General features: G+C 34.1%; 1 protein-coding gene across 1 annotated transcript in view; it reads left to right on the forward strand.

Annotated features, from left to right (window-relative positions):
• The first annotated feature begins 2,995 nt into the window (after nt 1-2,995).
• LOC5571995 (vegetative cell wall protein gp1) overlaps nt 2,996-15,335 on the forward strand; it is a 44,116-nt gene continuing 31,776 nt past the window's right edge. Inside the window, exon 1 of the mRNA XM_001660051.2 lies at nt 2,996-3,196. Within this exon, the coding sequence (XP_001660101.2) occupies nt 3,164-3,196 (33 nt within the window). The 5' untranslated portion in view covers nt 2,996-3,163. The remainder of the gene's footprint in view (nt 3,197-15,335) is intronic.

Consider the following 15,335-nt stretch of genomic DNA (forward strand, 5'->3'; position numbering starts at 1 on the left):
AATTATGTAATTATAGGTTTGATTTAGCAGGTTCTCAGAGCAGTGCGGTAAACTGAGGCACGCAAAAATCATAAACATGTGATTAATGCAACCGAATCAGACAAGCATATCATGATCACTTGATCTAGCGAACATCTCGATCTGTAGCTGCCCGTAGTGTAAGGTGAAGCGAGGATTGCTCAAGTTCCACAGACGAATCTTGAGCGGCATCACGATCTTGTTGTACATGAACGGGTGCATCTGTGATGTTTATTAACCTTTGCGTACCTTCAACCAATTTTTTAGATTAGATGTGGGCAAATGCATGAAAAACCGATTTTTTTTTATTTTAATTCAATTTTTCTTTAAATATTCTGAACTAGGTACCATGTTTTTTTATAAAATTAGGCTATTAAATTTAAATTAATTAACTCATTACGAGTGGTAAAAATGGATAAATTATGGGTGAAATTAAAAAAAATCCATTCATGGGCTAGAAATTTAGGGATCGAGTTTACGCCGCGCAAAAAGCATAACTGGTTTCATTTTCTAGGAAGCGGAATCCAGCCCAACTAGAGCTTGTGGAAACAGACATCGACCAGCCCTTGACTTCAAAATATCTTGGGGTCTGGTTTGATTCAAAAGCCATTTGGCGAACTCATATTAGGTATTTCATGGCAAAATGCCAACAAAGGATGAATTTTCTACGAACAATTACCGGAACATGGTGTGGTGCTCACAGCTCACCCGGAAGTCCTCTTAAAACTTTATAAAACAACAGTTTTCTCTGTTATTGAGAATGACAAATGAACTTTAACACTTCACTTTTTGCAAAAAAAAAAAATAAAATACTAAAATCACTAAGGTGAGCAAATCAACATAAATTCAACTAATTGTACGTATTATAACAACTTTACAATTTTTGGGAACACTGTATGCCGATTGGAGATGGTTTTGACATCATAAAATTGATTTCTGTTCTTGGAAGGTCCTGTAAAACAAACATTTCTCTACAGTTTTTGTTCTACGAGATTCTTAACCTCATGCCTAATCATAAAAAATCAACCGTAGTATCATTCCTTTGCCTTTTTGGAACATTATTGTAGTACATTGTAGTGCAAAGAGTAGGCCTAGGCTAGTGTAATGAAGAGCGAAGAGAGAGAATAAATTGAGAAGATGAATATTAATGTTATGTTGTATATATGTTGTTGAGCAAAGAGGGGAGAATAAATGCAGGCGAAATTTATAGTAAAGTTTATGTTGTTGAGCGTTCAATAGTGAAGAGTCGTCAATAAATGTTTGCGTAAAGATTTTGCATGTTAATTCGGTCATAGTTTTATGTATTTAATTTATTTTACTTTACTGGGGCGGTTCCCCGAAACAACCACTGATGCTCCCTATTTTTCCTCTAGTTAGATTGATGATTGGTCAGGTCGGCCAGTGATGAGAACCTAGCGAGTTTAGTTTGCGGTATCGAATCTTTCGTATGTTTCACGAAATCCCAAATCTTTTCTTCCTTTAATTGTTCTTCCCAAAGTTGGACGTCAGCCGGCTCGAAAATGTCTTCGATCGGGAGTAATTAGACCCATTCCCTGGGGGTCTCCACGGCCGAGCAAGCCCTATACTGGTAGGTGGTCTCCGAAAGGAGTGGCGCGTAAGCCACCTTACTTCAAATCCCGAAACGCGTAGGCTAGCGTGTTACACGGGGTGAGCTGTCATTATGTAAATTGAAATGTAATTGAGTCTATAGATTGAAATTTTCTATAATCATTCATGATATCAAAATCAATATAATAATAAAATTGTGTTATACTTAAAAATATGTGTTCCTTTTTTAACAAGCTATAGAAAACTGTAACTTTTTCATTATTAAACAACCCAAATGAGGGGTGAAATAGCTGATTCAGTGTTATTTGTTTAGATGTTTACTAAAATAATGAGTTTTTTAGGTTCATCTACCTTTCTTTTACCATACAAGATCTATTTCGCCCCAGAAATGAATGAATGAGGTGATCATAGGTTATCGGATGTCTTTCTTTTTAAAGAACTCGGTTGGAAAATGAGTTACAAGCAACTGATTGAAGATTTAAAGATCCTGATAAACTGACGTTGGGTAGGCAAAGGTTAACCAAACCCTCCAGAGCTCCATTTCGTTGCAAACTATTACGGAATGGAAACCTCTGCACACGATAACGTCAGCCCCATAACGCTCTGTCAAATCCATCAAACTAACGTCACACGAGTGACCCATTTCGATCACCCGAATCATAGCTCACTATGATATGATGAGGATCTATTAGGGGTGGCGAAGAGAAGTGTGGCGTTCGATCAAAATTGGATTAAAGTGCTCCAATCAACGCCTGCCAAATCACGACTAAGCGACCATCGATCGACTAATTGCTGCTCCATGATCTCCACGTCTGGGATTTGTCTCAAGAATTTAAGAAACACAGTGACCACCACGACTCAGTCGTTATTGCTATTGAAATAACCTGAAATGATCCAGCAGACAAATTCACTTTCAACCAAGCTAGATTTTCCCCATCGTGCTTCTCGTCTGCTACAGATTTTCATTTCGAATTCACCGCCGTCGCACTATGGGCGAAAAATCAAAATTTCGCCGCAGAAGTCCATAAAACTTATAGAGATTAAAAATATCAAAGATAAATTTGTCATAGGTTGTGTACAGTACAAACGATGCGTTTTAAAATTTTAATAGTGGTTATGTTTGATTTTAATTTACTTCTAGGTTGATTTTTGTTCCATATGAAACTGCTTGAAATTTTGTCGCGTTACATTTATTTATGGCCCATAATGCGTCGTCGTCTTCTTGCTTTTTCCGTTCGTTAGGTGCTTCTTGCTGAATGGGAATGAGTCACACGATATGGGGGGCTTGTGTACCACCCCCCAGAAGGGACGAGGGAGGCAGACGGTACCGTCTGCTAATATAGCAATTGTAGTTTAGTTGGCGGTACACTTTTTTCCATATATAAATCAGATCATTATTTTCCACACCAGTTTAGTGTTGTACTAGCGGTGTAAGCGGTTGGATTAAAGCGACGGAAACAAAGTGCGAAGCGTTGTGGTACAAATCGGGGTGGTTTTTGGAGTGACGTTAGAGAAGTTACGGACTGAAGTTCTATAGTAAAGTTTTAGTATCAACGTAGATCGAAGAATTTCAAAAATGATCGTCAGAATGCTTGGAATTGTGACAGTGGTGAGTGTCATTATTCGATGAATTTATCTAATACCTGGAAGAAGTACAAAAGTGAATTTGATGGAATGATCAAACAAAAAATTAAAAACTGATCAGCAGATCATGGAACAATCAGTGAACTAAGACAAAACAAACTTATTTTATCAATGAATCGATATAACAATCTAAAGTGATTTGGAAAGTGGCTTGGAAAAGAATAAGTTAATAAAAAATCATTGAAATGGTGAACAATTTGAAATTTCAATATCGCATTATGAACAAAATACATCACAGCCATCAAACGTTAAATTTAAGCTCATTTCATATACAGGATGTCTGTTAGACATGGACGCAGAATAGTGAAGGATTAATATAGTTCATAAATATCCTTGTAGCAAAAACTAAAGAATATCTTTGTTAATGATAGTTTGGTAAGTTTAAGCATTGTTATAAAGCCATAAGATTTGAGAATATTTGATAAATGTTCTTTCTCTGTCTTCTTATGGGCATCTCTATATTACGTTTCTCTAAAATTATATGTTTTGACTTCGCCTGTCTTTTGTACGAGAGTTTTCAAAATTTTGTTTTGGTCGTAACGCATGAACCTTTCCCCCTCTTTCGAGCGTTACGTAATTTATGGACGGCGCCTCACTGTCGTGATTCGCAAGTCAGTACCATCTGCATTTAAAAACTGATTTGATTTCATTTAACAACATGCCTTCCAGTGATCTCTCAGCTGTATTAACAAAAATCCATATTTTGTTCAGAAACATCATCAAAAAATACCAAGCCGAATTGCACCATAATAAAAATAATCGCATATTAGTCCCACTACAGATTTTCGCACCGTGTAACTCAAAACTGGAACATATTTTGATCATATTTATATATTTTTTCGGAAAGGTAAAAGAGTGATAAGCAAATAACACAGCGCAATAAAAATGACATTTTTGCGTGTCTCAAGGATCAAATTATGTGTCTCTAGTAGATTTGGGGTTACTGAATCTGATGCCGTTCTCAGAAATTTCCCAGCACGTCACAATTTTCAGCTACAGGTCACCAAATTTGTATAAAACAAGGGTTTTATTGATGTTTACCTCAAATTTGAAGTATATTTTATCAAACTTTTTTGTGATCTTATCCACCAAACATGCAAAAGAGGACTTAAACTTTCGTTTTAGATACATTTTGGTTGAAATTTCACGATTAAATTAAGATTAAACCGATTTTTTCAACATGCTTGCAGTCTCCATACAAAATTCTTCGTTTCTCTTATATGGAAAAATACAATACTTTTCTAAACCATCAAAAAATAACTTTTCTGCATAAAAAGTATTATAAACTTTGATGATAAGTATTGTTATACACATAAAGTTTGAATTCTGTGGCAAATTAAGCGAATAAATTGCCTTACAAGCTGGCAAACTTGCATGCAAGTTGGCTAAAATAGTCAATTTTTGCATTTTTAACAACTAATATCTCAAAAACTAGACGTGCTATGATATTTCTGTAAACGGCAATGGATTCAGCAACCCTTAATTAAGTAAATAGAGGTATTTCTATGCTGGAGACAAAAACGTGTTCCGCAGTGTAATGAAAGTTTAATTGAAATTCAAACATGTTTCAATCTTCTAGATTTTTTTTAAATTTTCGTATGGAAAGTTTGAAAACTTTTCTGTCCATTATCTTTGAGATGGGGCTGACATGCGATTCACGGCAACCTACATTCTTGTAATTTTGTTGATGTTAAGGTGAAGATGAATCGAAGCCAGAGTAAAAATTTTCAAGAGCATGGATCTGGAGAACCAAACATTCATTGAAGCTGAAAACTTAATCGATTGGTCACTAGCTGGTTGTGACCAATCGATTAGGTTTTCAGCTTAAACAGATGTTTGGTTTTCCAGAATCGTGCTCTTGAAAATTTGAACTTTAACTGAGAATTTTCTTTACCAAAGTTTTCTGAAATTAAAGATTATTGTCCTCGTCAGGGTTTTTGGGAAGGTAAAATGTATTTAGTAGTATCAAAAGTTAGTTATCAAAGGCTGTTTTTCTATACAAAGTGCCCATGTTTAGAGCTATATATAACAGTTTCTGGTAGGGATGTTAGGGGTAAAGTGGACATCCTAAGAATAATAACATTTTGGTAACTCTCGGAGATGAAATTGAAAGTGTTTATCCATTAGTGTTGTGTTTAACTTTCTACCCTATCAATATGTTTAATATGTTCATATTGAGATTGGAGGTTTATGCAAAAATGCATCCCTTCATTTTCGTTGGGGTAAAGTGGTCAACTAGAAAGTAAACGATTATTCAGTTATGATTTGAACGGAATCATGGATGGATTCCGGGCAGCAACGTTGTCCTTCGTTTCCCTAACAGATTTACAAAGGTTAACAGAATTTTGTTTTCCGGACAAATGTACACCAAGATATCTTGTATGGAAATTATCCGATTTGATGCAATGCATAACGTGTTGCCTAACTGATTTAGTGCCTGACCATTATTTTTTATCATTCAAGTATAATATATAGACATAATCCAATACTGACTATTCTTGTACAGTTAAGATTTTGAGACAAGGTCGGATGGCGCTTATGGATGTCATTGAGCCAACATATACTGCAATATTTTCTATATGCTTCATCTCAAATACTAGTTCTTTGAAAACCATCGGGTTTCGGTTTTTCTTAAAAAATAAATATGGTTTATAGCCTATTTTCAATTCTAAAAAACCGTCGGACTGACGTTTCAATTAATATTTTCCTCATTTCATTGTCATTTCAATACTTAACAGCTTTTTCGTGCCAAAATTTGACTTGAATTATATGAAATATGTAAAACTTTATGAGACTTTGGAGATATATTTAAAAATTGTAGCCAAAACGTTAAATCAATGATTTCCCACTTTACCTCAACAACTCCTAGTCGGAATTGGTTAATTTCGTATGACAAACTACGACGGAATTTTGTCTGCAGTGAACTTATTAGATTGCATTTATTTTGCAGAGTTTCAGATGGCTGACAAAGACAAAAGTAAGTAAAGTTTTTTTTTAATGTAATTAAAAAATGGTAAGTTGTGGGTGTTTGGTGTGTTCTCCGAATTTGCGTAACTTTTAAAAGTGACTTTGACAAATGAACTAACCATTCACAGCTAAACTTTTTTTAAATAAAATCAAAAAAACTGTTTGTTTTTTACTTTTGCCTTTGAACAGCCTTCTGAAACTATTTGAGAAATGAATCAAATTTCAACCAATTCGAACTACAGTAAAACGGGATAACTTTGAAAGTTTTTGGGATGAAAATCTGAATATTTCTGCATTCAAGTTGATATATTTATTTTTCATATTTTTGAAATAAGTACTGATATACAGCCATTCCATGAAAAAGCGATATAGTGGGTCACCAAATTTCGTGAAAATTTGCTATTTTGTTCCTAATCTGAAATAAGGATACACGTGTTTTTGGATTTTTTTTATTAAAGTGACCAAAAAAATCGCGATTTTGCAAAAAAAAAAATTTTTTTTTCAAAAATCATAACTTGTGAACCGCATGACCGATTTTCAATTTTCTTGGACGAAATGAAAGCTAAAGATTTTAACTTTTCAAGAAAAATATAAAATTTCACAAAAAATTGTGTTTTACATGAAAAAATCAATAATTTCCATTTTTTCGTGTTTTGAAAGCCTTGGGACCAAACGGCTATTGCTGTTCTTATTTTTTCTTGAAAGTTCAATACATTTTACGATTACTGTCAAATTTTCAGTGACGTATATTTTTTAATTTTTGAGATAAATTTTTTTGAAAATAAAAATCAGTCCTTTTTTATCGGCCCACACTGTAGGTCTCAGCGGAAATGATTTTTTATTTTTTTTTAAATCATAACTTTTGAACAGCTCAACCGATTTCCAATCTTTTTTATGGAATGAAAGCTTTAGATGTCAACTCTTCAGAAAAAAATATAAAACTCTTAAAACCTCTAAAAAAAAATTTTTACATGAGAAAATATAAAAATTTTCTAAAAAATTAGAACTAGCCCTGGGCTAAAAATCTCGTTAATAAAGATAGAAAAAAAGAATTGTTTATATATTTTTATGTAAATTTTTTTTAAGTTCTATATTTTTAATGAAAATTTGAAATCTTAAGCTTTCATCCCATAGAAAAGATTGGAAATCGGTTGAGCTGTTCAAAAGTAATGATTTTTTTTAAATAAAAATAATCTGTTCCGCTGAGAGCTACAGTGTGTGCCGATGAAAAATGACTAATTTTTTATTTTCAAAAATATATATCTAAAAAAAAAAAACATACATCGCTGAAAATTTGACGTTAAACGTAAAATTTACTGAACTTCCAATAAAACATGAGAACAGCAATAGCCCCTTTGGTCTCAAAGCCTTCAAACACGAAAAACGGATATTATTGATTTTTTTTGTAAAAAGAACTTTTTTTTTGTAAAGTTTTATGTTTTGAAACGTTAATCTTTAGCTTTCATATCGTCCAAGAAAATTGAAAATCGGTCAAGCGGTTCAAAAGTTATGATTTTTAAATAAAATACAAATTTTGCAAAATCGCGTTTGTTTTTTGGTCACCTTATTTTGGAAGTGGTCACTCTAATAAAAAAAAAATCAAAAACACGTGTATCCTTATTTCGGATAAGGAACAATATAGCAAATTTTCAAGGAATTCGGTGACCCACTAGATCGGTTAATGGAATGGCTGTATATATTTCAGTTATCAATTGCAGTTGAAAGATTCCGTAAAGACCCCTTTTTAATTTGTCGCAAAATAGAAGAAGATTTTTTTATTTAAATCGTTTTATTTTTTTTTTTCATTTAGATAGTGAATTTGTTTATCGGCATATCGGTCCATTTTGCTCGAAGTAAGAGGGAGCATGGAGAAGAAAGCAATGAATACTAGATGGATAGGTACCGTAAGGGAACGGCGAGAGAAATTGGATTAGATGTTGAAGAGGGCATACCATATTCATTTAGATATATATTGCATTTCTATTGATAACCTTGTGTGAAACATTTCCTATAGGTAGGATATCCGTCCTATTATGGAGGACTAATGGATGGTGTGGCAATTCAAATCGAATTCCAGTGTCCAAAACATAAATATTGTCGTATTTTGCACTGCGGATCGTTAAAACTTTCCTTCATCTGGGGTATAATGAAGTGACAATAGTTATTTATGCAACTATTTGGATAAATACGACGAGTGCCGAAAAAATCGAGTTTTGCAACGAGTTGCATACAACATTTTTGAAATTACGAAAAAGCCGTTTTCACACTTCTATTGCTCATTCAATTTTCCTAGAACCAGAACCTAGTTGACTAAGTGATTTAGAAATTCAGAACAATTGAATAAAAGACGTATGGATGAAATCCGACGTCATTTTGATAACTTGCAATATAGTTATGAACAGTGCTACTCTTCGATACTAATATTAGTGCTGAAAAGTATCACTTTTCAGCTCTGTTTTTTTTTGGTAAGAAAAGTAGGCCGTTATGTTTTCCATTCTGTTTATAAAAAGTAGGCTGATTTGCAACGGAATTGAAAATAAGTTAATTTAAGATCAAACTTACATTTTTCAACATAATTGTAAGATTTTCCTTTGAACTATTATTGCGGTATTGCGTCCTATTGTTGCGGTCGTACATTCTTGTTATTACGGTATACGAGCATTGAATTTATGATCCCATTTCACTCCACGGTACTATCAGTTCGTGTGACAACAAACCAGCAGAATTGAATCGTTTTTTGTCGATTTCTTCTCCTCTTCCATCGTAGTTGGACAACGATTTTTCAAATAAAATAATGTTTTCTACTAGAAAACACTGGTCGCTGAATAAGAAATGATTTTTTGGCTTAAGTATCCCTTACAGAGGCCTTCTTCCTTAATTTAAGAACCTATGTAGATTATGTCCAAAATTTCAGAAGATTCTGGAGGCTTTAGCATGATTCTAGGTTAATTATATATTTCTCATACCCCTGGTGCTTCGTTACTAATTACACATAACGGGTCTATTCACTTTTTGTATGAAAACATTTCGTTTCCAAATTTATATGAGTTCTCAATGTAAGTGATGTGGTTTTAACCCTATCCGACCCAAAGATGTTTTTGAATAACTCTATACTTTCTTATTTCATCTATACTTTCTCATTTCACAAGAAACTTCAAATGATACTGAAACAATCTTCAAAATTTGATTTAAACATATTAAGTTATGCTCAGATCCGAGCAATTTAAATTCTGTATGGCGGCTGACATAGGGGATAAATAATATCTGGACAAAATCCAGAGAAAGATCCCGGACGGATCCTTGAAAAACAAAATTAACAAGGAATAATACTCGTGAGAATATTTCAAGAAATCCATGGCGATATGCGGAGGAGTTAATTGTAAAAATTCCCTAAGGACTTTATTGAATAAAACTTATAATGAAATCATAGAGGAAATCCGTAAAAAAATACCAAAAGGTAACCCAGAAAAAAAGTCCTGCGAGTATTATTGTAAATTTTACTGAAGGAGTTCTGTGACAAATCTGAAGAGCGAAGAGAGTCGGATCAAATTATCGCATGGATCAAATTATCGCAGAACTGTATATATACTTGATAAAATTCTTTGAAAAATTTCAGCAATGATATGGAGGAGCTCCTGGAAAAATGTCTAATAATTTTCCTCAGGAAATCCCTTGGGGAATTCGCATAGCATAGCGTAGATTGACTGTTCATGTCAACGGTTGTTATTCCGTGATTGATCGAAATGGGTGAGAATTGCATTTCTATCCAAATGAATAAGGGATGGAACTGTTCGCTTACTGGATGAATCAATACCCGGACGCTTAAGTAAAGACAAATGTTCGAACTCCATTTAAGCAAATATTTTTCGAATTAAATTGATGTGTGATATTGCCACAACAAGCTGTACACCTGATCTTGGTATAAACGATGTATTTTATGTTTAAAGTTAAGATAATAAGGGTATTCACTTAATGGCGTAAATTCTTTCGTAAATCGTGTAAAGTTGGTAATTTCATTTAAAGAACTCGATTCTGGCTTGCAGTCTTATAAAGGGCTCACGAATTTATTTTCTTGGCTCCAACGTTTCGATCCCAATTTGGATCTTCTTCAGGGATCTATTTTATTTGGACGAAAGACAATACATTGAACATTTACATCATTTGAAGAGAGAAAAAAAAAATAAAATTTAACATCTAACGAAAACTTACAAAGAATTATTCGCGACTGTCCAAAAACATTTAGCCTGTGCTGTTGTCGTAATATAAAAGATGGGATGTCCTATGAAAATTACTGTCTTTAAAATATCATTTGGTCTGGTTTGTGTCTGAATATGAACTTACAGTTTGGTATTTTAGTACTATCATCTATACGCCTCCACTTGTCTAAGCTTTCGCCCACAATTCACTGTATAATAGTCACTATCTAGCTTTCACTCTTCAGTCGTCTTTAAAGTTTGTTCATTCGTCTAGGTCATTTTGTGATTCATCTGTTTGGTTTGTGTTAGTGTCAATTCTATCTCTACAGTGTCTGTTTTCGTGTGATAATCTTTTCAATGTATGCATTATTCCTGTGTAGCATATATGCAACCCATCTACATCTGTCCGTTTGTTTACAGTTTGTGTTGTCATTATGTGGCATATCTCTAATATCGGAAGTCTACTAGCTCTTAAACTACTATCTAAAATTTTTGCATTTTGGAGGTCAAATCTATGGTCATTATTAATACAGTGGTTCATCATTGCTGTCCTTTCCTTCAGATTGCTCAGTTTGTGTAACCTGTCTGAAGTGTTTTCTAATTGCATTACTTTGTCCAGGAGGTTTACATCAGATTTATGACCGTATATACGTGTTTGTAATTTATTGGTTGTCATACCAACGTATTTGGCATCGCATTGTTGACAACCAATACAATAAATTACGTTACTTCGCTGGTATGCATCTGTTCTCCCTTTCATAGCTTTATACAATGATCCTACTGTATTGTTGTTATAATGTACTATGGTAATATTATCAAACTCATTTGATGTTTGTATGTATTTTGTGATCTGCTGTGATAGACCCTGTATGTATGGTATTGATTTATACATTTTTACGTTGTCTGCATTTTCTGGGTGTGTTAATGTTGTCATCGCTCTTCTTTGGTTGCTTCGGTTGATCAGTCTGTTTATCAGTGAGATGGGGTAGTCGTTTAGCCTTAGTAGACTGATCACGGTCTCCTTCTTCTGCTGCTGTGTTTTGATCGTCGAGAGGGTGTTTACCTTCTTGATGAAATTGTATGCCACATTTATTTTTAGGTGCATTGGATGTAGCGAGTGATAATTCAGGATCCGCCCAGATGCAATCGGCTTCATAAACCAATCAGTGGAAAACGAGTGGTCTTCGTGACGGACAACGACCATGTCCAGGAATGGTAGTCTGCCATCAACTTCGTATTCAGCCGTAAATTGTAGTTTTGGGTGATAGTCGTTGAAGGCACGCAAAATCCTTTCCACTTCGCTGGCAGGTAGCACAAGGAAGAAATCATCGACAAATTTCTTCAATATGGGGATCTGCACATCCAGATTGGACAGAACTGTATCCACTAGTTCACCAGTAACAATTTCTGCTAGAACCGGTGATAGTGGGTTGCCCATTGCTGTACCAGTGATCTGTTGGTAGTGTTGTTGGCGGAATACAAAATAGCTGGCATTGATGACAAAGCTCACAATTTCCAAAAAGAGGTCAAGGTTAATGTTTGTATGTTCCTTGATGTTGTTCCACTGTTTTATTATTCCTTTTCTCACCAATTCTATCGGGATATTCGTGAACAGTGATACTACGTCAAAGGATACCATTACGTATCCGGGCCCTACGTTGCGGTTGTTGACATATTCGCAAAACTCCTCCGAATTTTTAATGCTATGAGGATTTTTGATTGATTGTTGTAGGATTCTTGAAAGAAATTTAGACAATTCATAAGTAGGGGCAGTCATTGTAGGTACGACAGGACGTAGAGGGAGATTGGTTTTGTGAGCCTTAGGAAGACCATATATTCTCGGGCTGACAGCTGTCCTCGATTTGAGACACCTTGCAGTGCGCTCGTCTATCAAACCCAGATTTTGTAGTCTTACAATGAGTTCATTGTTTTGATTCTGTAATCTAGTGGTTGGGTCACGGTCCAATTTTTTGTAGGTTGCCGAATCCTCCAGAAGCTCCAACATTTCAATGGTAATTTCAAATATTTCACGTCAACGCCTAAACCGCAAATGAAACATTTCAGATTGTTGAAATTCAATATCCAAGAGCGCTGTGGGGATGGTAACAAAACGAATGTCAACAAAACAATTACCTAGGAACTCGTTTTCTTAGGTTTTCACCTTTTTGCCAAATAAGAGGAAATTGATTGATATTTATTAACATTCTGTTTTCTTTTTTTCTAATTCTAGTATCAGATACATACGGAGATTTCTTATCAGATTTAGGCTCAGTTTGCAGTAATTTGCTTAGGGCTGATCGATTTGGAAAGGCTTTATGGAAGCAGGTGCAAAAACTGCTACTCTCTGATACTGCAAGAGATTTATTCTATATTTTATTGAGCTGATTCGTACAATTTCTGTTTTTGGAAGGTACCGGTCAGGTTACTGGACGAGATCGACTAATGTAACTGCAGGCGAAAAACTCTGTCTCTATGTAGACCTGCGACGGTTCTTCCTTTTACACAAATGTAGTGCTACAACAGATAAAATTGTAAACCAAAAGCCTTAGCGTTTATGCGGAAACTGTAGAATAGAGATCTAACCACTCCTTTAGCATACAGAGCAAAGCGTGTCTTTATCACGAAATTGGTGTCAAATCCAGCCATCAAGGGTTTGAATTCAAGTTTGAAATAATTGAAGTTTTTAGGTTCGTTGCATATAAACCTTAAATACAACGCGGAACAAAATGACCCAACAAATTTTAAATAGAATTTTTATTCCGCAATCATTGATAAATATTTCATTCCTGGATGCTCGTTCGGTCACATTCAGAAAATCTCGCACATCACTTCTATTTTACTTGCAATATTCTAAACGGTCCAGTACAATTTGATACATTTTATTACCAAACATCCGTGAGATCTTAAACAGAATATTTAATTTACTACTCTAATCACATTTATTCCAACGTATTTATTCCAATGTGATCCAAACTAAACAGCAAACATAATGAATTTTCATTTCATAGACAGCTAGAATTAGTACTCAAGTGTCAAAATGGGAATATTTCGTTTGAAATAAGTCATTGCAGTCATTACGCGTTTTCAGTTTTACGCTGTTTTACACAACTTTAAGTGAATACCCCTAATGTGATAAAAAACCATTAACACAATCAATCATGTCTTGTCTTGAAATCCGGACAGTTAACGCATACCATGGTTTTAAATCCGGACACATATGAATCGAAATCCGGACACCTGTATCGTAACATGAATTATTGGAAAGATATTCAGAAAATTGTATTGTACTCATTTATTTTACTACATTGTGATCATTTGATCAAATATTTGATGCAGGCGTTTGATCTACGAAGCTAATAAATATAAAATTTTAGAATATATATGGTTCAATCACCTCTACTGGCTTAGGACTCATACGATTGGGTACTTGGTGTTTATTCAGTATCAAAAATTGAGTCAAACTGATTTTGTTAGCACTTGTTATCACTTGTAACTTTTTAATGATTGTATTTTCTACATTCCTGTTAAATTTTCTTTCCAATCATAAGTTCACGAAAGTAAATCATAGCACTTTTGAACGATGTCCGGATTTGTAGCCACTTGTCTTCCATTCCGGACAGTCTCTTCTTTCACATTTTAAAGCTTATTTTAACGTTTTGTCACTAGTGTAGTGCTTCACAATATCTAAACATATGTTTCGTACACTATTTTCATTAAAACACTTCTAGAATAATGTAATTTTGACCTACAACTGTTAACTTAACATTGTGGGTGCGTTCGTCGAGACTCTACCGTGATGAATCAAAATCCGGACGGTACCAATATCCGGACACTCTGATAATATTCATCAATTTAAGGCTAAATAAAATGTTAATATGTTTATTTTTATTCATACCTTATGCTTTAAATACAACTAATCATTTTACATTCATTTATAATCTAGTTATCATTGCCAAATAATTGAAAACAACAAAAACAACTAAGTTGCTGCAGTTAGACTTGCGTTTTTTGCGGTGCAGTAGTTTTTAGCGATGAAGCTGGCGAAAGTTCCCCCAAGGTGTAGTCAACGAGAATGTGTTAAAATTATACTATTTATGTGAAGATTTCAACACTATTGTGCCCCAAAAGGTAGCTTGAGGATTAAGTTACACCACGTTGTGGAAATATTGAACAAACAAACGTTTAAAATAGCTAGAAACAGCTGTCCGGGATTGGAGCCAAGTGGTTTTAAACCCGGACATTAAGTGGAAATCGTATATTTTCATGACGTAAGTACATAATTTTCAAATAAAACTGTAAAAAAGCTTTCAACATTATCAAAACACGTGCAATAAGTGATTTGATCAATTCGCTGCATAGTTTAATGTACAAAAATTGAATTAAACGGTGATTGTTGCAGCTAGAACCATAAAAAATTCTCTTCAAACAGCCGATCCACAGACATTGCTTATTTTATAAATGTTTTAACCAATATAGAACATTTGAGATCGACTAATTATTAAAGACATGATAAATTGAGATGATTGTAAAAGTTTTACATGGTTTAATTTGATAATTCCATAGTAAAACACAGCTGTCCGGATTTTGGTTCAGAAATGTCCGGATTTAAAGACATGATATGCTGCAAGTGTCCGGATTTAAGGACAAGACAAGCTCCATAATTTCAGTAATCTTCATAGCAAAAAAATAACTTATAACAGATTATTTATCATTTTTAATTAGACTAAACATGAAACTGTTCGATGCATAAAATAATTTGAATTGGTCATGAAGAAAACCTATTCAAAACGGATATTATACATTTGTGCCGTCTTAAGCGTCCGGGTATTGATGCATCACGGTATCTAAAATGGCCCGCACTGCAAAAAAAAATCACGTCAAACTGAAGCATCAATTTTGTTTTTATTTTTATCAATTATCAGGCAATGCTAACTAGCGTCC

This window comes from Aedes aegypti, chromosome 1, assembly GCF_002204515.2.
Source record: "Aedes aegypti strain LVP_AGWG chromosome 1, AaegL5.0 Primary Assembly, whole genome shotgun sequence".
Taxonomy (NCBI): Eukaryota; Metazoa; Arthropoda; class Insecta; order Diptera; family Culicidae; genus Aedes; species Aedes aegypti.